The sequence below is a fragment of the Sinohyriopsis cumingii genome, chromosome 13, assembly GCF_028554795.1.
Source record: "Sinohyriopsis cumingii isolate HCF-2022 chromosome 13, ASM2855479v2, whole genome shotgun sequence".
In the NCBI taxonomy this organism is placed as follows: domain Eukaryota; kingdom Metazoa; phylum Mollusca; class Bivalvia; order Unionida; family Unionidae; genus Sinohyriopsis; species Sinohyriopsis cumingii.
In genome coordinates this window covers 64,999,693-65,023,605 of record NC_142973.1, presented here as the reverse complement: position 1 = coordinate 65,023,605, position 23,913 = coordinate 64,999,693, and the positions used below count along the sequence as shown (strand labels likewise).

Here is a 23,913-nt window from a genome sequence, read left to right as displayed (position 1 = left end):
AACTAGGGCAGTGGTTCCCATTTGTACTTTACATAATGTGTTAACTAGGGCAGTGGTTCCCATTTATACTTTATAAATAATGTGTTAAATAGGGCAGTGGTTCCCATTTGTACTTTATAAATAATGTGTTAACTAGGGCAGTGGTTCCCATTTGTACTTTATAAATAATGTGTTAACTAGGGCAGTGGTTCCCATTTGTACTTTATACATGATGTGTTAAATAGGGCAGTGGTTCCCATTTGTACTTTATAAATAATGTGTTAAATAGGGCAGTGGTTCCCATTTGTACTTTATAAATAATGTGTTAAATAGGGCAGTGGTTCCCATTTGTACTTTATAAATAATGTGTTAACTAGGGCAGTGGTTCCCATTTGTACTTTATACATAATGTGTTAAATAGGGCAGTGGTTCCCATTTGTACTTTATACATAATGTGTTAAATAGGGCAGTGGTTCCCATTTGTACTTTATACATAATGTGTTAACTAGGGCAGTGGTTCCCATTTGTACTTTATAAATAATGTGTTAACTAGGGCAGTGGTTCCCATTTGTACTTTATACATGATGTGTTAAAAAGGGCAGTGGTTCCCATTTGTACTTTATACATGATGTGTTAAAAAGGGCAGTGGTTCCCATTTGTACTTTATACATGATGTGTTAAATAGGGCAGTGGTTCCCATTTGTACTTTATACATGATGTGTTAAATAGGGCAGTGGTTCCCATTCTTTTTGTAAATGAGGACCCCTTCTTAACTTTGTCACGGTCCACCACATGCTAATAGTTGTAGTTTTGGGCTCCCTTGGAATAATCCCACAGCTCCCAGGGTCCACTGCCCACAGTCTGGGAACCACTAAACAGGAGCAACTGCAATGACTTTCCATCACAAATCCCCACATTGTTATGGCATATTCCAATCACCTCCAGCCTGCCGAGTATATATATATATATACATATATATATATATATATATATATATATATATATATATATATATATATATATATATACAAAATTCATTGTAATTTAAAGTTTGTAATCTGACATTTGACCTCCTCTTGGGGACCCCTGAGTTGGAAACCAAGAATTATCCCCCTTTTGCAGATGGTTACTCCAAGTGCAACATAACTCCACATTTTTTTCTGAATTCCCCCTAACAATTTAGGAGATGTGATATCAGACAGATGGAGGGTATCACAATAATTACATCTATCTCTGACAGTGTCACCATGGACGTCTAATGCTGTTCACAGCATTACCATGGAAACAAATCTACTGTTAATTCATTGTGTAATTTAGGATAAAATCACACCAGAACGGCCATACATGAAAACCTGTCTTGAGATATCATGCTTGGGGGAAACATTTTTTTACAATAATAATAATAATAATAATAAGAATAAATATTCTTTATTTAACAAGGAAAGTTCAATTACTGTGTAGAATACAAGTTGTATCTACCAGTAGTCCCCCTGAAGACTCAACAGATCTATTTGTCTATGTATCAGAAAATTCTTGTTCATGAGCAGAAAGTTGCATAATGATAAGCAGTGTCCTTTACATTAAATTGAAAACAAAACACAATAAATAATGATGATATACTGTACATGCACAAAATGATTTTTTTTACAAAAGCACAATAAGCATAGCATTTCAAAAGTGTGGTTTAAATATATATTTTACTTTAAAACATTCAGCAGATTTTCTTGCATGCTGCAAATTCCATATCTTTTTTAATATATTCCATATTTCCTGCATGTGTAGGCCTAAAATTCCATATCTTTATTAATATATTCCATATTTCTTGCACATGTAGGCCTCAAATTCCTTATCTTTGCTCCAAAATATTTCAAACTATACTCAAACTGTTCAGCGTTGAGTTTTGGAAGTTTCAAATGACTTTGTGAGGTCAATCCTAAAGTATAAGGCCCAAGATTTTGATCAAAATGTCCTTTATTGTGTTACAGTTGGCATACACGTATTTATAAACAAGCAATGCTTTGTGAAAGTTTATTCGGTCACTTTATTTGGAGCCATTTCAGTTCATGGAATAGTTTCCAAAGGTTTGTCAATATCACCTTGCTTCCTTATCCTGTTCATTCTTTGCTAACTGGCACCACGTTCATTTTCCCTATATTGTCAAACAATAGTCAATAACAGGAAAAATGTTGACATTATAATCATCTATTCTAGTTTGTTTTTGTACAGGTATTTCAGAATTTAACAGAGCTATTTTTACTTGTACAGGATTTATAGACATAGCTATGTTTATCCACCATGATCTCATCTTCAAATGTCACTTTTCATCTGTAACAATTTCAATCACTTGATCATTTATCATCAATTATATAGTATAATGACCTATCAAGAGAGACCACCTGCCCCTGCAAGCATCATTTTGGACAGAATGTGTAGCCTTTCAAGACAGATTCTTCTGTAATATCAAGCAGAACATGGTTTTGCAAATGTCACTCATCAAACATGAATTTGCATTGCAGCCACATTCTAATAAAGGTAGAAAGAAAAATAATGTAAAAATATGACTTTACTCCATATTTTATGGCTCTTTGGATATACAGATGTGTTTATCTCTGTGCAATTGTTAGACTATCACACATATTCTATATCCCCGTCATACAATTACCATATCTCTTCCTAAATGACTCAATGGAAATTAACTAATGTTTGTACCATCTATACTTGCTTAAAGGTCAAGTTAAACTGCAAGCAGCAAAGATCCTACTCTGCCATAGCATAATATGCAGATCAGGATCTATGTTGTTTGTTCTATTAATTACTCCTTATGAACTACATTAACCCAGATCTGCTGACACATTTTTGTGTGGGGGGCAGATCTGGGTCTATGCAGTGTGCAGTTGGACTCATCTTATAAGCGAATATATATTGTAGTTATGTTACATTTAACGTAACCTTCTGTAAGAGGGATGTCATCATTTGTTTCTGCTCCAGAGGTCCCTGAAGGTCAAAGGTCAAATGTTCACAAATTTCAATTAAAATGACATTTTAAAATATTTCATGATGAAATTTTATATATGTCAAATAGCAGAAAGATGTTTTTTGTTACTGTCTGCCAGTTGGGGAATATATCAGGGTAGAGTGGGGGTGGGGTGAAATATAGGGTAAAAAGTTTTGGGATTGGGGACAGTAGGCCATTAAAGTTAACCCTAGTAGTGTGTTTATACGTACTATATCTTTGGTGTTCAAGGCTTTGTATTTAATCACTTTTCAACACTTTCTGACAAAAAATTAATCAAGCAGACCCTTGCATATTAAACCAGTTCATCTGTCTTTATTTGCACCATGTTTTTGGCAACATAACTGTCATATGGACGTCTTTCCAATTTTTGCATTTGTTTGGCTGGATATTTTCTTTACTTTAGCAGGGGTTGCTCAGAAACATCAGATTGGAACAAGGAAATTACTCAAATTATATCAAGATTATGTAATTAGATGGTATTGTGTTCAATATTTTGTTTCTTTATTTTTTAGTGATGAAGTACCAACCAAGCCAGTTCCGCACTGAATATGCAGTCAGCTATTTCCTGTCAATTATTATGCCGAATCAGCTATTTCCTGTCAATTATTATGCTGAATCAGCTATTTCCTGTCAATTATTATGCTGAATCAGCTATTTTTGTGAGAAGCTAAACTGAGACTTTATGTCCCCAGTCCAACAACAGCAATGAGACACAATGAATATTTTCAAATCACATTGGCTCTGGGAAAAATATATACCTCCTATTAACAAAAGTGGACTGACTTTACTTGGCATCTTGAACTCCTTTCAATTTTTTCTGCATCAGAGTTTCTTGAAAGAAAACACTTTTGAAAGAAGTTTTAATCTGCTTCCAAAGGCATCCATCAGTTGGATTTACTTATTAAATTAACATTTGCTTGAGTTTATGTTTTAGTGAAGAATTAACAATGTAGTCAGCTTATCTGTTAAATTTCAATAATGTCCAGAAAACATTTCTGTATTGAAAACAGGAGTGTTTGCATAGTTTACAAGTTTCACGTTCAAATGTTTTATTTATTAACATACATTTTAAATATAATCTTAATTATCAACATGTGAAATACAAGAAGTTCGTTATTTGTTATGACAGTGCACAAAATTGCTTTGTGTGCTTTGTGTGATTGCACATTGCTGCTTGAATAAAAATTTGTAAAGAAAGAAACATTCTTTTAACATCATTTTTTCCAGCCCATGTCAAGTGGAAAAGATAAATACATCAGTCCATTTTTTCCAATGACTAAGGCAACAGCAGAGGCATCATCAATAATTGCATAAGTTTTGCTAAAGGTTATAATTTGCATATCTCTTCTTAACCAACTTTCTTGATGTTAAAGTTTGTTATAGAGAAAAGATAAATACACTATACACCTGCTCATCTCGTTTTATATAGGTCAATTACAACAAATTTGTAGCTTTGAGAGAAAAAAAAACGGCATAACGTTGAGTATGAACTGCCATGCAGGTTATTCCTTCTTGGAGTTCTGTGTATTGTGATCTACATAATTGATTTATTCATCACCACTGGATGTATCACAGGTAGCAATCACTTCAATTATTATTGTCTTCTTTAGTAGAAACCAAGCAGATAATGGTTCTTTTCTGAAAGACTATTAACTTTCCAACAACTTAAACTTTCCTGAGAATAACAATTTACATGTTTATCCTTGGATTTTGTACATTTGATTTTATTTTGTAAATTCATTAATGCTCATTCATGCAAATTCCATTCCATTCTTCATCCATATACTGGTATGTTTTAAAAATCAGCCCTCACTGTTTATTTTCTTCATGAAGAGGGATAATTTATATCAATATCCATTATCACAGATTTCCATGCATATGAAATTTTCTTTTAAATTTAAGGAAATTCTCTTATTTTAAACCTTTTAAAGTATGTATCCATATCTAACACAAACACACTTGTTTCAATGAATATTTCCTTTCCAATGAGTTTCAGTTTTACATCATTAGCTACTGATTTTCATCCAGGTGAAATATTTAGAATTCCAGGAAATTATCTTCATTTCAACTCTATACAACTCTTCATCGGTTATGCCTCGTACATCACATCTGTCCGCACTGCATATTTTCTTCCTTCTTTTAACAATGAGCCTTCATGGTAAATGTCATGTTGAAAGACAAGAACAGAACCTGAAAATAGAAATGTTCAATCAAGTATGGTCCTGGAGATGTGGAAAAATGTCAAGATATACAGGAATGTTTTTAATCCAATATTTTGAGATGATCCATCATTTGTTAAAGTTGAAAACTCAGCCATCCTCCTCATGGCAGTCATCAAGTTAAGGACCTATATCTGGAATATTGATTGTAATGAATAGTAAAAATATTAAAATCAGGGATGGATCAATGTTACCACAACCACCACCCGACTCCCTCAGAAAATTTTATTGTGAAACAACAGAAACATTTCCTGGAGTAAGTTTTCTTTACAGTCAGATGGCTGATATCATGCCCTACAGGCCCCTACCCCTACTGCTTAATAAAGGAGCATCTGGGGGCTGTGGCCCCATTGGGGTTTCATCCCACAGACTCCTCACTTACTTGTTTGCACCCCACTCCCACACACAAAATGATATTCCTGGATCCACTCCTGCAAATGCCATGCAAATGAGCCATTTGTAAAAAAACAATTAGACATTAATGTTTTCATTAATGAAATAAAAACACTTTTTTAAAACCGTGGTTAGCATGATGAAAATACTTTTGTAAAGAAAATGTCAAAGATTGATGCATTACATTAGAAAAATATTACTTATAGAACTGAAAATATTGGGATTATTAAACTAATGAATTCATGGTAAAGGTTACTGTCTTAAACTTAAAGCCTTCATTTCAATAATCAAGTTAATTTACATGATAAAAGCAAATACAAATAGTACAGTCAGTTAATTTCCTTCAGGTACCTGGCAGGTAGAGGATCATAAGGACAAATGGACAAGGTGAATTATATATACCAACTGCTTCCTACTGATGTAGGTATTATTAAATGTACTTTGGCCTGGTGTGTAACCCAGCTTCAAAATGACTTCAGTTAGAGACACCCCATTATATTCCTCTCAGCTCCAAAATGTATTCAATTAGAGACACCCCATTCTATCCCTCTCAGCTCAAAAATGTCTTCAATTAGAAACAACCCATTCTATCCCTCTCAGCTCCAAAATGTCTTCAATTACAGACACCCCAATCTATCCTTCTCAGCCCCAAAATATCTTCAATTAGAGACACCCCATTCTATCCCTCTCAGCCCCAAAATGTCTTCAGTTAGGGTCACCTCATCTTTATATTACTCTCAGCTCCAAAATGTCTTCAATTAGAGACACCCCATTTTATCCCTCTCAGCTCCAAAATGTCTTCAATTAGAGACACCCCATTCTATCCCTCTCAGCTCCAAAATGTCTTCAATTAGAGACACCCCATTCTATCCCTCTCAGCTCCAAAATGTCTTCAATTAGAGACACCCCATTCTATCCCTCTCAGCTCCAAAATGTCTTCAATTAGAGACACCCCATTCTATTCCTCTCAGCTCCAAAATGTCTTCAATTAGAGACACCCCATTCTATCCCTCTCAATTCCAAAATGTCTTCAATTAGAGACACCCCATTTTATCCTTCTCAGCTCCAAAATGTCTTCAATTAGAGACACCCCATTCTATCCCTCTCAGCTCCAAAATGTCTTCCACTAGAGACATCCCATTCTATCCCTCTCAGATCCAAAATGTCTTCAGTTGGAGACACACCATTCTATCCCTCTCAGCTCCAAAATGTCTTCAATTAGAGACACCCCATTCTATCCCTCTCAGCTCCAAAATGTCTTCCACTAGAGACATCCCATTCTATCCCTCTCAGATCCAAAATGTCTTCAGTTAGAGACATCCCATTCTATCCCTCTCAGATCCAAAATGTCTTCAATTAGAGACACGCCATTCTATCCCTCTCAGCTCCAAAATGTCTTCAATTAGACACCCCATTCTATACCCCTCAGCTCCAAAATGTCTTCAATTAGAGACACCCCATTCTATCCCTCTCAGCTCCAAAATGTCTTCCACTAGAGACATCCCATTTTATCCCTCTCAGATCCAAAATGTCTTCAGTTAGAGACACCCCATTCTATCCCTCTCAGCTCCAAAATGTCTTCAATTAGAGACACCCCATTTTATCCCTCTCAGATCCAAAATTTCTTCAATTAGAGACACCCCATTCTATCCCTCTCAGCTCCAAAATGTCTTCAATTAGACACCCCATTCTATACCCCTCAGCTCCAAAATGTCTTCAATTAGAGACACCCCATTCTATCCCTCTCAGCTCCAAAATGTCTTCCACTAGAGACATCCCATTTTATCCCTCTCAGATCCAAAATGTCTTCAGTTAGAGACACCCCATTCTATCCCTCTCAGCTCCAAAATGTCTTCAATTAGAGACACACCATTCTATCCCTCTCAGCTACAAGTACTTACACTTCTTACACTACAAAAATTTAGTACAATTAGGAATTTAACCACCTGTCAAAAATCAAGTTTCAGCACTCACCCATAGAAGAAGAAAAATAACAACAAAGACCCAAGCATTGATTTCATAATGGTTTAAGGCACAGAGCGATGTTCTTTAGTGGCACCCCTACTTTGCTACAGAGAAGTTGTTATGTCAGTTACCCACCCCATGTTTTGTAAAGATCTTCCCCATTACACCAAGGTAAAGGTCAAATACTATAAACATTTCAGCTGTAAAAATCCCAACTGACCCACCCCCCTTCACCAGCATCTAGGGGCAAACGCCCCCTCACAATTCACCCACCCCCTTATTTGAACTGACACTGAATCTCAGGATCTTGTAGTCTTGTGTGACCACAGTTAAAAGCTGTGTATGTTTCACACATTAAAATATTTAAGACTGAAAAAACTACAAGTACCTTCACCCGAAAAGTGTCTGCAAATTACGGAATGAATAAAGATACAATAAATCTGTCCAAGAAAAAGTTAACAGAATCATATTCTCTAATAATTTTTTAATCTAGTTAGATACCTTTACTAAAATCAATGTAACTTCCTGTCTATTACACTGACTCTGTTATTTCAGCACTCCCTCATTTGGCATGGATGGTCATGGATCCCATTTTATTTGGTGCTTGTAGAATTAGGTCATGTACTTCATTATAAGGTGACCTCCCTATAAGGTAGTGTACTCTGTAAAGCAGTATACTCTGTGGTTCACATGGACTGTGTATTAATGAGTGAGTACTGTGTCATGTACTTCATTATAAATTGGTGTCACTATAAGGCAGTATATTCTGCATCTCCCATGGACAGCACTAATGATGAAGTAATGCATTTAAGTTAAACTTTAAGTTACTGTCAATCCCAATTCAATTCTTCATTTGGAGAGGGGGATTTAGAAAACAAATTATTACCTGTTATCAATTTATATTAACAACAACCTCAGCAATACATGTAATTACAAAAGAAGTCAAAAATATATAGAGTGTGCAGCATCTGTGGCTGGTCATAGATTTAATGCCCTGGTGACTAGACAAACAAATTACAGAATGCGATTTAATGTCAAGAAGTTTTACATCCCACTCACCAGAAATACCTCATCTTATTTCTATTAGCTGGACAAGTTGAATCCAATCTGATTAAAATTAGAATTCCACTGTCCTACATATCTTTTATACATTTAACACTAGAATGTGTTCAGTTATTTGGGACCCATATCTACAACAGGACAATACTGCAGCTGACTTTTTGTGTTCAGTTATTTGGGACCCATATCTACAACAGGACAATACTGCAGCTGACTTTTTTTTTTTGTGACAGTCTTCTATGTTTGCAGCTGGATGTGTTAGTATAATGTTAACTGACATCCAACTTCCTATATTGCTACAAAGGCAGACAATAAATTGACTGTGATCTTAAAAATTATACTGGTTAAAGTACATATACTTGCATTAGAAGAAAAAAAATTGCTTTCTTTTTTAAATTTTAGGAAGCAGAAAAATCACAGAAAACAAAACATTTTATATCTTTTCAGTACAAACCAGAGATACAACAATTCACAAAGCTTTATTAGCTGACAACACAGAGACTCACCTTTTTGAAACTTTAATAAAATTAGGGCAAAGTGGAACAGGTAGGGTGACAGTGGAAAGCTGATAAAGGTCTCATGTATAGCTGTGATTTCTTTCAACCCAAAATTTAGACAGCAGCACTGGTTACTGCTTCTTATGGGGACAGATGTAGACAATTTTCCCCATTAGATGTAAGGACTGTTTTGAGTGGTTTAGAGGGCTGGTCTGGAAGGAATAGATCTGTGTATGGTGTGGGTTTGAGACCAATTAACAGTGATGTTTGTTTTTTTGTTTTTTTGTTGTTTTTTCTTCTTCTTTACCATGGTGAATAATTGGGTATAAAGATTTACAACAACAAACCTTGGTTCTAACAGACCTGCATGGTTGCAAGTCATAAGTATAGATGTTGGGTAACAGCTGCATATGACTTATATGTTGGGGGGGGTGTGCTATTTAATTGTTCTGGAATCAAAGTTTATATGCAAAGATACTTTTCCACAAACTTACCAGTTTTAGGAACAACTTCAACTCTGTCCTTTTCCGACTGTCCAAGAAATGTGGTGCTTCCACCTTGAAAACCCTACAATGAACATTACTCTGGTATGACATACATATGTGACTGGATTTCTACAAAAGCCTAAGATGAAAATTGTTACATATCTCCTTCCACAAGTGCACCAATTCAAGATGTTATGTAAACTAACGAACAAAAAGATCTGATTTCAATTGACCTCAACTTTCTAAGCAAGAAAAACATAAACAGGAGATTATGGGGAAGAGGATTTGTTGTGGGGTTTAACGCTATTTTGCAGCACACGATATACATGACGGCCAGTATTAATGGTGGAGGAAGAACCCGAGAAAACCCCGGAAAGAACCACTGACCCACAAGAAGCTTTCTCACATACCCACATTGGCTGAATCTTAGACTCGAACCGCCGCAGACAGAGGTGAGATGGCAGTGATCTGTAAAGAAGAGCGCTTTAGACCACTCGGCCACTTGGGGCCCCTCTGGGGAAGAGGAATATGTATGTATGTACAGATATGACCTATAACATTCATTTATTTGAACGTTCCAATGTTTCAATATTAAAAAAATGTAAAAGTTATGTATGTATAGATATGACCTATAATATTCATTTATTTGAACCTTCCAATGTTTCAATATTAAAAAAATGTAAAAAGTTAACATCTCATAAATCAGGCCCGTCTCAAAACAGTACTATCAAACAGTAAAGCATAAACATTTACCCAATATATTTATTGATTTCTCATGCAAATCGTGCTTTCTTAACATTATATGTATGGGGAAAAAGTTGTATAAAGTGTTATAGATAAGTAAAACAATAGCATACTTTGCTGTTATCATTAAATTTGTATCTACTGTTATTGTTGAATTGTTGTCTTTTGAGTACAATCTTGAACCAGTAAAGAAACTTATTTTCATTTTATCCTTTGAAATATTTGAAAATATTTAATTTAAAGCAATATGAAATCCATTAGGTCATTAAATACTGGATACTTTAAACATTAAATATAATTATATCCATATTACATGTATACCAATACTTGCTGACATATACCAAAACATGGGCACATAACGAATGAGGGGTCGGAAGTCGCGGTAGTTCAGTGATTAGCGTGCTAGAGTCGTCAATGGGAAGGTGCAGGTTTTGAATCCTAAAGTAAGATCAGCTCGGGTCAGCTGCAGTAGTGTGTCCTTGGGCAAGGCAGTTGATTCGAATTGCCTCGGCACTAAATAACCTACCAAAGTGATCGAAGGCCGTTCAAAGAACACTAAAATTGAGCACCACAATGTGAATACGATGAAGCACGCATGATTGCTGTATTTAATTATTTATTGTTTATTATGGTAAAGAAAACAGCAGGACAAAAATACTTTGTCATATACGACCTTACAGTTGTACTAGAAATAATTATTTTTAAAAAAATCGCAAGGAAACGATTGCTAATGAAGATAATATATGTGTTGAGGCACAATACTAAGTCATTAGGAATTGTAAAACTTACTTCTTCTGCAAGCCTTATTTAATACAAAGGATATGCAATGTGTAGTTATATCCATTCATACGCACTTTGCCGGAAATATGCTTACATATTTTTGTAGAGAGAACAATGTATTAGTGGAAGCATAGCATCTTGATCTGCAGTCTAAATGTTTAATTAAACACTCTTTGCATACTTCTTTAATTTCAGACGAGATTCATGCATGTAGGATTAATTTTAAATGTCCTTTTTGATAATTATTTCTTCGATCTCAAATCAGATTTATTTTGTACACCTGTACACAATTTATTTTTCATTCATGATACGTACTGTGTAACTGGCGCCAAATTGAAGGGACCATGTCGGGGTTAAATTAATAATGTCCATGCGGTCAATCGTAATGTTACGTAAAACTCCGAGTCACTTTTAACTGACTGGCAAACTGTCCTATAACCAGAATGGATTAAACACGGTAAATGTGGGGATTATTAGGAACTGACATTTTCATTATCGGCAGCCGGGATATTTCTTTCTTTGACCTAAATATAATTTATTTTTATCAACAAAAATAAAAGATATAATTTTTTTCAAGCTATTTCAGAACCATAAAAAAACATAATCACGGACCACAAACACATACCCGTGCACACACACACACACGTAAATGGTCGGCCACTTGCTGATTTCACATGTGGAACAGTTACCGACATAGCAATAGTCTAGGTACCCAGAATGATATCGATCGCAGAAAGAATGCGAGAAGTTATCCCTTACCAAGGCTCTGAAAAGCAAAACTCTGGTCAATACTGAATCTTCGAAGACTGTTAAATTTAATAAAAACAACTTGTCGCTTGCAGTTTTCCTTTAAGGTAGGTGGCGTCCTCAATGTTCTCTTGCTTTCTTCCTCATCAGAGACCTCACTACATCAACAACTGAGCTGTTGAGAGCACTTTTTATGTAAGTTGACTGGACTTTTTCTGTCATCAACGTGAAATAAATAAAGTCTCAAACTTCAAAATTTAGAGTAAGTTTTAAAATTCTGCAAATGGGAACAAGCTACGCACCTCATTCAGGTAGAGTTGTACAGTAATATAACTTCTCTCTCCGTTCTCCCTCATGTAGCAGCCATCCATATGGGGTAGAAAGAATTCTCCTGGGTCATACCTTAAAAACCGTAACCTGCAAATTAGAGCATACATAAATACGAGTAGATGTGGATTTGAATTAATTTATTAAACCAGTTTTTTTTTTAAAAAAAACACAGATACGACGGAGGATTTTTGATATCAACAGAAAGATTGTATGACGAGGAACCAAGGCATGTTTTTCACGTTTGGCTTTTTTTTTTTCTTCTACTAAAGGCTGAACAAGCATAAAAGCAATCGGTATATTAATAGGGTAAAAAGAACGGCCGACTACAAGGCTAACTGCAAACTAGCTTAGATCCAGATGGGTCCACGCTTAATGCGCCAGTATGTCAGAGTCTGCGATATTGACTCTACTTTTGATTTCATGCCAACAGCCTTGACTCGGGTCAACCGACGTAATATGAAAAGGTAGATAAGGGTAGATTGTGCTTTCTGTTGGATTAGCATTTGAAACGGGTGCTTACGGTAAATTGAGTTTTACATAAAAATGGGGGTTGGGTTGGCGTCTTATAAATCAAGAGTATCGAATGAGTCGTGTTACTCTTAATGTCGATATTGAAATAACTTGTGCGCGAAACAAATTCGGTAATTTTAGCTACATTTAGTGATGCTCACATGAAAACTCAACGAGCAACAGGCGTGGATATATCGTCGAAGAGGCCAATAAATCAGCCCCACGCTAATACTAATATTGACTGGCGGTTTAGGGGATGATATCGCCTATTCATTAAAAACATTCACAAATCTGCTGACATTCTTGTCTGCACACATCGGTGTATATTTTATGCACTTACCGGTATTTCTCGCAGCTGTTAAACTACCGTCGGCTTAATAGTTCTTTTGGCGATAGGTACACACTATTTCCGGATAAAATTCAATGTATGGCGACTTGTAAATCCACGTGGAATCACGTAACCATCTGTCCTGTGGCCATTTTTAATTTTTCTCTAGATATGACTGTTACCAAATACCGGTAAGTGTCTAAACTGTATGTAGGTGTGTTCAGAAAAGATTTGCACGCAGCAAATTTGCTCATTTTATAAACATGTGATATCAGGCCCACGTACCCTCCATCAGTATCAACACAGATTGTGAGGGGGGTGAGGCTAATTTATCAGACTAATCGTGGCAATGCTGAACTGAACGAACTGTAATGATCATTAACCTCCGTACTATCTCATTATAACTTTGATCAAATTAATATAAATTGTTGGTGCCCCACATCGATTTCAGCTGCACACAACAACAACAACGGATACACATTTTCGTCATATACCCCCATATCTTGACAATGTGCGCCCAATGTGCGCGCTTTTTTCGTCAAGATAATTATTAAAACTAAACGTTTATGAATTTTCTTTAGTGGAGGTCCATCCATGTCTGTGTTGGTGCTAGTAATGGCAAAAGGCACTAAAGGTGATAAAACTTATAAGATGGCGATGAATATCTGATTTAAAACAAAATATCTGGCAATGAAAACATTAAAGGTTTGTAGTAGTTGCAATTTTAGTAATTGCAATTTAGACCTTCAGTTCTTGATCCTAGTGTAACATATTTTGAATTAATAACAAAATAGACTAAATTTATGCAATCACACAATCCATTACTTCTAATTAATCTGAAGAAAAAACGTATTTCAAAAGAAAATAATGTTTATAATAATAACTACTAGTAAATAACCAGTGAGCACTAAAGATAAATGAGAGCGAGACCAGGAACAGAAAATTTGATGGTGCAGCTCATGTCAGGTAAACCAGATATTTAAACATGTTAATGTTTTCATGAGTTACATGAGCACATTTATTACAATAATATAAGCGTCAACGGAAAATATGACAGTATAGTGCAGACGACAAAGCTAAGGTGGTAAAACTGTCAAAGCAAATAGGATTATTTTATGCTTCTTAGCACCACTGGAGCATTATTTATTACTATTTTCCTTTGTCCATAGCAATCTTACAATACTCGTTGAATACAGACCTTTCTTAAATCCTTTTAACAAATGTACACTTCTTTAATGGTTTCAGTTAAGAACAAAATTCGCTTCTATGCAACCCAATCCATGTCGTCCACACCCCTCCCCCCCCAAAAAAAGGCATTGAGTACAAAAGGTTGTTTTGTTACCGTTAACTCTTTTGTATATATTTTATCTTCATTTAGCTTCTGGAAATTAACCAATTATCTGGCGGCAGTTTTGAAAAATGTGAATGACGCGGGGACTTCTTATTACAAGACGGCATTAATGACTCATTTGCAACTGGTCTTCTTAATACAGGATCAAAGTACTGGAACGTACACTAGCCCCACAGATTGAGGGCGATTTATATGGAATTTTCACAAGCCCCACAGGATGAGGGCGATTTATATGTAATTTTCACAAGCCCCACAGGTTGAGGTCGATTTATATGGAATATTTACAAGCCCCACAGGCTGAGGGCGATTTATATGGCATTTTCACAAGCCCCACAGGTTGAAGGCGATTTATATGGAATTTTCACAAGCCTCACAGGTTGAAGGCGATTTATATGGAATTTTCACAAGCCCCACAGGTTGAAGGCGATTTGTATGGAACTTTCAGGAGCCCAAAAATGTTGAAGACGACTTATATGGAATTTTCACAAGCCCCACGGGATGAAGACGATTTAGTCTAACTGGTTGAAAATGATTTAGTGTTCCATGCAGCTTTTTGTTCCTTTTTATTATCTTCTTTAACGATAAAGTTGTACAAAATTTATATGGTAAATGTTTGATCAATATGTATGTATGTATGTGTGTGTGTGTGTGTGTGTGTGTGTGTGTGTGTGTGTGTGTGTGTGTGTGTGGATGGATGGATGTACGTATGGATGTACGTATGTATGTACGTATGGATGGATGGATGCATGCATGCATGCATGCATGTATGTATGTATGTACGGAGTTTAATGGCACATCAGCACGATCCTGACTACATTTTGCCGAGCAAAGGCTTATATGTTAAAATTGCAAAGTCAAACACTTTTCAAAGAGTCAGAAAGACGAGCCCTTCAATAAAAAGTAAATATCAACCATCAAACAAAAGATAAAAGGATGAAATGTTGCACGTAATTCCCACAAACGGCAAATTAGGTCATTATGGTACGAATCATTAAAATACAAGATGTAGTTGTTTTTTTTTTGGTTGTTGTTGTTGTTGTTCTGAATAAACATTTTAGAAATCCGAGACCCTCTCAGTTTTGGAACACCGCTACAGGATACATCCAAACACAGGGCCGGATAAGGACGGTCAGAGGAAACAAGAGCTCCGGGCGCACTAGTCATGGTGAACACAAGGCTGCCATGAACGAAATTATATGTGTTGAAGTAAACTATAGATAGGTCTAAACCATCCAAAAGTTTATATAATACAACTATACTAATTATACACATATAAAGGATAGTTTAAGAACTGCTTTTCACGGTAGTTATGTAGATACATAAGGGCCTTCCTATCTTAAGTGCTTCACCACCCACCCACCCACCCAATCCCCAGTCCCCAGCCTTAATCCAGCCCTGATCCAACATAAATATCATTTTGACTCTCGCGACATAACGGACGGCTCATCAGCACTATCCTACATCCCCGAAGGTACAGAGAGAGAGAGAGAGAAAGACAGACAGACAGACAGACAGTTATATTGTGCCAGCATACCTTTCATTCAAACAGAGCGCTTTCCTATTATTCCATACTTCCGGAATAAACTCCCTTATCCTGTTCCATATTCTGCCTGCCTCTTCGAAAGAATCCCATATACATCTGGAACTGTTTCTGACATCCGTCATGAGCACCTCTCTGATATGAATACACTATTTATAAACTTTAATGTACAGCTGCTGTATGTATGTATGTATGTATGTATGTATGTATGTATGTCTGCATGCATGCATGTATGTATGTATGTATGTATGTATGTATGTATGTATGTATCTATGTATGTGTTGTTGTAGTGGAACGCGCATACATACATACATACATACATAACTATAATATAATATAATATAATATAATATAATATAATATAATATAATATAATATAATATATGAGTGTGTGTAGTACACTATTGCTTCTTACGCCTTTAACACACACGCACTCACACACACTGGACATATTGGACCTTCTTATGTTTCAGGTGATTCTCTAACAATATTCAGTCTTAAAAACTAGTGAATCCATAACCTGAAATGACGAGCTCAGCCTATTTGAACAAAAACATTACGTCCACCACCTTTCCTCTCTTGAATAATCCTTAGATGATGCATGTGATGCGACATACCTTCCATAACCAACGTTAAGCAACGCTTTCGTATAACCCATCTCCTCCGTCTTCTCTATGTACTCATTGCACTCCTGTACAACAGGTAGATATATAGATAAACAGACAGACAGATAGATAAATAGACAGACAGACAGACAAATAAAGAAGATAGGAAGTGAGACACGACAAAAAAAATTAAGTATCCACGAAACTTCAAGTTACATTCGTTGTTTTTTATTTTTTTTTTTTATGTTTTGGCAATCCATCGTACTGTGTAGTCCCGGATACAAAATTTGGTTATAGAAAAGGCAGAAGTTGCATGTGCTTTTGTGTAAATACAGCATGATTTTAATCAACCTAAACCATTTTATTCGAAGAAATTTAATTTAATAATAAAAGTAAGACACTGTTATTTCTCTTTAATTTCTGATCTAGCTTTTAAAAAATCACTACTTGTATGCTTTTCAACTTATTTTAATGGTCGTTATATCTCTTAAACCCAGATAATTTACAAAGATGTTTCTGTATATATCTGCATCTACAAGTATCACGTTCACACACACACACACACACACACATTCACACATATATGTGTGTATATATATATATATATATATATATATATATATATATATATATATATATATATATATACGCAGAGAGAGAGAGAGAGAGAGAGAGAGAGAGAGAGGAAGGGGAGGTACCTCGTGTGTAAACACATTATGGAGCACAAATGCTAATCCTTCAGAACCATTGGGCAAATGGACTTCCTCGTATATAATTCCAGCCATTTTTAGTCCTGTGAGATATATATATATATATATATATATATATATATATATATATATATATATATATATATATATATATATATATATATAATGGTGTACATTGAGTCTAAATCTATGACAAGCTTATAAGAAGGGTAAACGGTTTTCTCTTTTACCTTCAAGAATTTAAAAACCAAAGCTTTGGAATAGCCCAGTATACACACTGTATATATACATGCAAATGAGCATATAAAAAGATACTTGTACATCCAGACGTAAGACAAGATAAGATTTATTTAACGTCGGCATCGTTTAAAACAACAATTCAACATAAGCTTTAATGAGCTTTTTACAAACGTATACATATGAATCGAAAGTAAATGGTTTACGTATATGTATGCGGTATGCGGTACGTTGATGACCCGTCATTAGTAACGAAAATTATGTTATTGTTGTTGTTGTTGTTGTTGTGTGTGTGTGTGTGTGTGTGTGTGTGAGGGTATGATTCATTTGAAAGATATGACCCTACCAAGAAACAAAACCGAAAGTTGTAGTTAATGGTCACAGCTAACGTTCCCCCATCGTAATATTTTGATGACAGTTTAAGGTCTTTTTTCCAACGATTGCTCAGTATTACAAATAGTGTTCATTTAATAAAATGCCAGATGTGAACAAAAAACAACAACAAAAAAGAACATTAAACCAATGTATATTTGACTAAACTAGAACTTACCTGAATGTTACAATGTACACAGTAACTACTTATGTGATGATAAGGCTTGAGTCAGTGAGCTCCGTTTAAATATTCCTGTCAACATGGATTTTAAATACAAACCCAGTGTGCGCTATAAATAGAATTTACATACTCGTGACGCATGTAAGTAGTCAAAGGGGTTACTTTGGGGGAGTAAAGACTGGTACTTACAGAGGAAGAATTTGTCACCGTGGAAAGATTAGTGTACTATGGGGGAAAATTTATGGGGATCGGTGTGCTCTGAAACAAATGGATATTTTCTTTGAACAGGACACAATAGAGTGAATGAGAAATTGGAGATGGGTCAGACACAACGGGACTTATGAGGATATAGTGTGGATAGGTGATTAAGAGACTTATGATATTTAAAATCGATGAGATACAGTGGGGTTTATCATAATTTTACATGGCTGGGTCAGTGTGTGTTTTAAGACAATTTGACATGGATGGGTCACTATAGGGATGCATGCAAATTTAACATCGTCGAGATCTGTGGAGGAAAAAATTGGACCAATAGGAGGAGGGTTGATGGGAATGGGAAATTCAACATTATGAGCGCTACAGGCGGAAAATAACATTTAGTGTTATGGGTTACTAATGGGGGAAAGGATGTGCGATGTGACTCAATATATTTTACATTTTCCGTACCCACGATAGTAACCTATCCATGTTTAGTTTCGCTTTACGATGCTTCTACATATATTACGCACTTCCGAGAGAGTGACATATGTAAGGTGGAGTTGTTTGCATTTGCAACTCACACAATGGAGAGAATGTTGGCATTCCTCTATGTTACTGTCATGTATAGTGGCTGAAATTTCTGTGGATATTGTATTTGCTGAAAGTGTACATGATCAAGGCATACAGCTAACCAAACTGGCTGCCCCCGTGTCCTCGAAAAGTCAGCTTAAATTCGTCTATAGTATACTATCTTTAGCGGTACTTATGATATTGAAAAAGAACTTTGACAGACTAGACAATAATGCATCTCAAAGTGTGATGAATGAATTACAAAATTCATTAAGAGAAAATCAAGTTATCGACTCGTTACTTTTATACAACATTTATCATTGAAAATCCAGGAAGTAAAGATGACCAATCGGACCTAGCAGGGTATTTTTATATCTGCACATCTGAAATAAGGCGAACATGTATACTCTATAATCCAAAATTACACCCATAAAGGGAATAAAAAGTTCTTTAAACAAGATCTAAGGTGTACAAGATCTTTTCTTTACATAGCCAGGATAACCAATAAGGAAACCCAGTGAAATATTTTCTTTAAAAATCTAACTCTATGCAAAATACGAAACTGTGGAACGCCACCTTATTCATATTACATACACCCCATCCAACATTTCCACATACACCCCAAAGAATCCCTTATAGTTCTGCGATCCTTATATAGTGGACCTGATCTTTCCTCACATTCTTACAAATCATTCTCCATAGCGACCCCCATAACTGCGGATTAATCAAAATTGTATTTATAATACCTAAGATATACATTATCGCCACCTACTAAAGACATTTGTTGATAAGTAGTAAGTAGGGTGCTAAAACAATGAAGTTTCGCATCTGTTCACAAAAGTTTCAAATAGAAACAAAATAAGACAGGTACAGGAAAAGGAAGTAATAGTCCAACATATATCTTTAGTATATGTCAATACGAATACTCAAGGATCCTTGTTGTTGTTGTAGGGTTTAACGCCATTTTTCAGCACACGATAGGCTATACATGGCGGCCAGTATTAATGGTGGAGGAAGAACCCGGGAAAACCCCGGAAAGAACCATCGACCCACGAGAAGCTACTGGCAAGCTTTCTCACATACCCACACTGGCCGAATACGAGACTCGAACTCACGCAAACAGAGGCGAGATGGCAGTGATACGTAACGGAGAGCGCTTTAGACCACTCGGCCACTCGGGGCACCATCTCTCCTTAGTCAAAGTAAATAAACCATATTTGCAAACGAAGGATAAGTGGTTCGTGATTCTTAAAAAAAAAACTCAATTCCAGATATCTCAGCTATTTTACCCTCCAATATATGAACATTTGTCAGTAAAAAGTGACCAATAATGATATGCCACCTTACAACTCTTTCTACTGCTATCAATTTGAGCTACTTAGGCTATGGCGAGATACAGAAACTGTACAATGTAACAGAGGTGAGGGGAAAATATAAATATAAGTAGTGAATAGGGATACCGTAGGGACTATAGGGCATACCATTAAAAACACCCTTGGGTCAATATAGGGACAATGTAAATTTAACATGGGAAAAATGGCTGGGTCAATATAGGGACAAGGGGAATTGAACATGGGAAAAATGGCTGGGTCAATATAGGGACAAGGGGAATTGAACATGGGAAAAAAATCTTGGGCAAGTTGAGCCTCAAGGGAAATGGAACAGGGTCGTGACCCTATTTTAATACGGTCCCGACCTGATGGGTCTCTATTTTTTTGTTTTTTTAAAAAATAAAAAAATAAAAAAATGGGGTAGGCAATTTAAAGTCTATCTCTTTTCGAGAGATTGGAGTGGCCCTGAAAAGGGCCTTTGGGTTTCTTCTTCTTCTTCTAACTCCTTAACTTCTTTATCCATCCCCTTATTTTTTCCATCATTCCTTTCTTCTTCTTCTTTTCTGTTTCCGGTATCCAGTCCGGGTGACCCATGGCTCGGAACTTCTGTTGGATTTTCATCCAGTTAGCGTTTAGTTTCTCTAGTTCTTCCTTTTTCTTTCTATTTTCTTCTTCTTTTCTATCTTTTGCCCACCTGTCCTTCATTTTCTCCACTTCTTCATCTATCACTTTCTCATCTTTTCTTCCCCTTTTTTCAATTGTTCAACACTCCTTTTGACAAAGGGCCACTCTGACCTTTTTTCTATCTCTTCCAAGAACCTTCTTACTTCTTTTACCTTCTCCATGGCCTCTTTTAATGTCCCCACTCTGACATAAGGGGGATTTATCAGCCCTCTCAATCTCTTCACTTCTTCTTCAATTAATCCCTCTATCATCTCCCTGGCTAATTTTAGTTCGTTCACGTAGTGCACACTTGTTCTTAACCTCCAATCTCTTTCAATCATTTCAACTCCATATTCACCATCCACCATCCAAAAATAAACATGCCTTAAATCATTAAACAGTTGGGACACTTCCATTTTCTTTTTTTATTCCTTAGAATGGTGCGAACGAACAACTTTGTCGGTTCTTATAGTTAAAGTGCGGACGTGAAGGAAAACATCCCCCTACTTTTCTCATTTCATATAATATACTATCCACATAAGTGAAGCAGCAATAAACAAACCCCAAATCTACCATCAACACACGCAAAGCATTAAAATTAAACCCAAATCTACTATTCACACAAACGTACGTGAGCGCTTACAAATAAACACACACACACACACACACACACACACACACACACACACAAGAAAAAAGAGTCAGTGTTTATATTCACACTACTCTACATACACACATTGGCAAATCTATTACTATTTCTTTTCTAGAGTATTGGATAGCCCTGAAAAGGGCTGTTTGTTTTTTGAACTCCATGACACCTGGTTAATGATGGCACCTTCCAGGCCTGGCACCACACACACATCTTCTTCCCCAGTCTCCTTTCATTCTTTTTGGGGGGAGAGCAGAGGCGGGATAAGTGGCTTCAGAATCCCAATCTTCTGTCTCTGGGATTCTGAAATTTCCTCTCTCCTTTTCTTCCTCTTCTTTGTTTCTTCTCTCTTCGTCTTTCATTCTTCCCTCTTCTACTATGGCCTCTGCAGCCAGCCCATTCACTATACGCCTGGCATATTCCAGGTGTACATGAAGTTCAAGCAGTTTTGCTAGTCTGGTGTTCATTCTCTTGATCAATCAACAAAGGTAGTTAGACTGCCGAGCGATTTTCAATTTATAGTGAAAGCGCGGACGTGAAGGAAAACATCCCTCTAAGACCAAAGTTATATTACCTAGATCATGACCAAACAACGCGCGGACCTAAAAGAAACACTCACTCACTTTTTTACTACCCATTACTAATTTAAAAATTTTCATTAATCACTTCAATATACTATTCACATACGCAAAGCAATCAAATCAAACCCCAAATCTACTCTCCACGCACGTCAAACAGCAAAAAAATATGATCATTATCTATCCATACAAACACATACAATCACACCAGAAAAGAGTTCGTTTTTATATTCACACTACTCTACGTACACACATTGGCAAATCGATTGTTATTTCTTTTCTATAGTATTGGGTAGCCCTGAAAAGGGCTGTTTTTTTTTTGCTTGTGTGAAGTTGAAGCTAGGGCGATCTTTTAGTTTCTAAAAATGCGACGTCCTCTGATGATAGACTTTCTGACGACAGGTCTGCTTCTTCGGAAAGAGAAGAAGAACTCTTTGGTGTCGATACGACAATCGACAAAGCCTCTGTCAGGTTCAGGTTCCTGCTGCTGTTGTTGTTGCTGTTGCTGCTCTCTCTGCTGTTTCTGAAGTCTGTACTTTTCTGTCCATTCTTCTTTCTCCCTGTTCACTTCTTCTCTGAAGAGCTCTTCTATCAGGTCTTCAGTGACTTTTAACATTCTCACATTCTCTATCTCTTCTGGCTTCGGTGTCAGACTGTGTCTGACCCTATGCAAATTCACGTAGGCTTCGTTTAGCTTAGCTAGTTTGGAGCACATCTTCGTAGGAGGATGAGTCGACAATGGATGGTTAGACTGGAGGCTACCCCGGCTTTAAAGTCAAAGCGCGGACGTGAAGGAAAACATCCCTCCACGGTTTTCGAGCCGCAACGTTCAATGAGTGTCATGAGAGGGATAGTAAGAAATCAAAGAGCATGAATCAAAATTCTTATAGCCAAACAAACCACAAAGGCATTTTTTCTTCAAAACAACATTTTTTTATTCAAAATCACTTAACACTAACAAACAACTGTAACATTTTTAACAATAATCCAACAATATAACATCAAACATTTTTTCAACTAACACATTATTTTGGACAGGGCTGACAACGTTGTGAATGAAATTGTGATTTCCACTGTTGGAAGTCATTAGGCCATTGATGGACACTACGTTTCCTAGCTTGAGACAAAAGATAAGCATAATGGTCACAAAACCATTGATTTACTTTCACATCGTTTCTTAAAGAAGAGCGAGTATCAAAATGAGTCACTAAATGTTCTAAGGAATAGCCCAGGCTGCGATGATGCAGAAAATACACACAATATTGTCCACACACCAAGGAATCTGTGCCTTGTAATTTCACATTATTGAATTGGGTGGTCTGAGCATTTCTTCTCATAAAGTCAATGATATCGTCTTCCAAAGGGGGCAATCCGTACGAATCGAAATATTTCACACATCCTTCTTGAGGAAAGTAGACGGCTACACAGTGGGTTCCTGGGAGATGACTGTCGTCCGTGTTGATCACATAAGCTAGATGGTCTTGAGGTTTGCGATGAGGGAGTTCATCTTTAGCACAGACGACAGGATTCCAAGAAGCCGTGTACGAGCTGTGGTTCAAAAGGTAATAAAGTTCCCAGGTATCCATTGATATGTTTGTTTTTTTCTTCACAGGTAATGATAAGTGATCAATTCGATCCTGACTTTTTGCTTGAAAATGTCTGACAAATAACCGTTTCTTCGTTTCGTCTCCCCACTCTGATTCAGGACAGCTGGATCTCTTGACTGGTTAATGGTGGACAAGAATGTTCACGCAAGTCTTTATACCACTGATGCAACACGACTTCGTCTGAGATGAGACTCCAAGCTTCGTCCAGATACTCGTCCAATGTTTCTTCTTGACTCAGCGTCAGACATTTATCGTGTTGAATTTGACTG

The 23,913-nt window shown here is 36.3% G+C and overlaps 2 protein-coding genes and 1 long non-coding RNA gene across 21 annotated transcripts in view; 1 reads left to right on the top strand and 2 right to left on the bottom strand.

Moving 5' to 3' along the window:
* Window positions 1-4,196, top strand: part of LOC149785740 (twitchin-like) — a 469,207-nt gene extending 465,011 nt beyond the window's left edge. For 18 of the 19 annotated variants that reach the window (XM_089979624.1, XM_089979627.1, XM_089979636.1 and 15 more), the window contains one exon: window positions 3,508-4,196. In XM_089979624.1, the coding sequence (XP_089835750.1) occupies window positions 3,508-3,510 (3 nt within the window). In that variant the 3' untranslated portion in view covers window positions 3,511-4,196. The remainder of the gene's footprint in view (window positions 1-3,507) is intronic. The other variant, XR_016425447.1, reaches the window with a different exon arrangement.
* LOC149785741 (uncharacterized) lies at window positions 1,392-3,510 on the bottom strand. The gene is made up of 2 exons (XR_016425448.1): window positions 1,816-3,510; window positions 1,392-1,763 (listed from the first exon to the last, which is right to left on the bottom strand). It is a non-coding gene; the product is annotated as an uncharacterized LOC149785741 (long non-coding RNA).
* On the bottom strand, window positions 4,028-18,157 carry LOC149785739 (uncharacterized). Its single transcript, XM_089979644.1, has 7 exons — window positions 18,046-18,157; window positions 17,247-17,341; window positions 16,561-16,634; window positions 15,938-16,078; window positions 12,187-12,301; window positions 9,623-9,695; window positions 4,028-5,185 (listed from the first exon to the last, which is right to left on the bottom strand). The coding sequence occupies exons 2-7, from the start codon at window positions 17,331-17,333 to the stop codon at window positions 5,085-5,087; spliced, it is 591 nt and encodes a 196-aa protein (XP_089835770.1). The 5' UTR covers window positions 17,334-17,341; window positions 18,046-18,157; the 3' UTR covers window positions 4,028-5,084.
* Between the last annotated feature and the right edge of the window lie 5,756 nt (window positions 18,158-23,913).

Bases quoted from the DNA above. Each gene is read 5' to 3' on its own strand.
- LOC149785739 (XM_089979644.1), bottom strand. From the start codon at position 17,333: ATGGCTGGAATTATATACGAGGAAGTCCATTTGCCCAATGGTTCTGAA. The intron at 16,635-17,246 runs GTACCTCCCCTT...CCTGTTGTACAG, and splicing joins ATAATGTGTTTACACACGAG to GAGTGCAATGAGTACATAGA. The intron at 12,302-15,937 runs GTATGCTGGCAC...TCTAATTTGCAG, and splicing joins GCGCTCTGTTTGAATGAAAG to GTTACGGTTTTTAAGGTATG.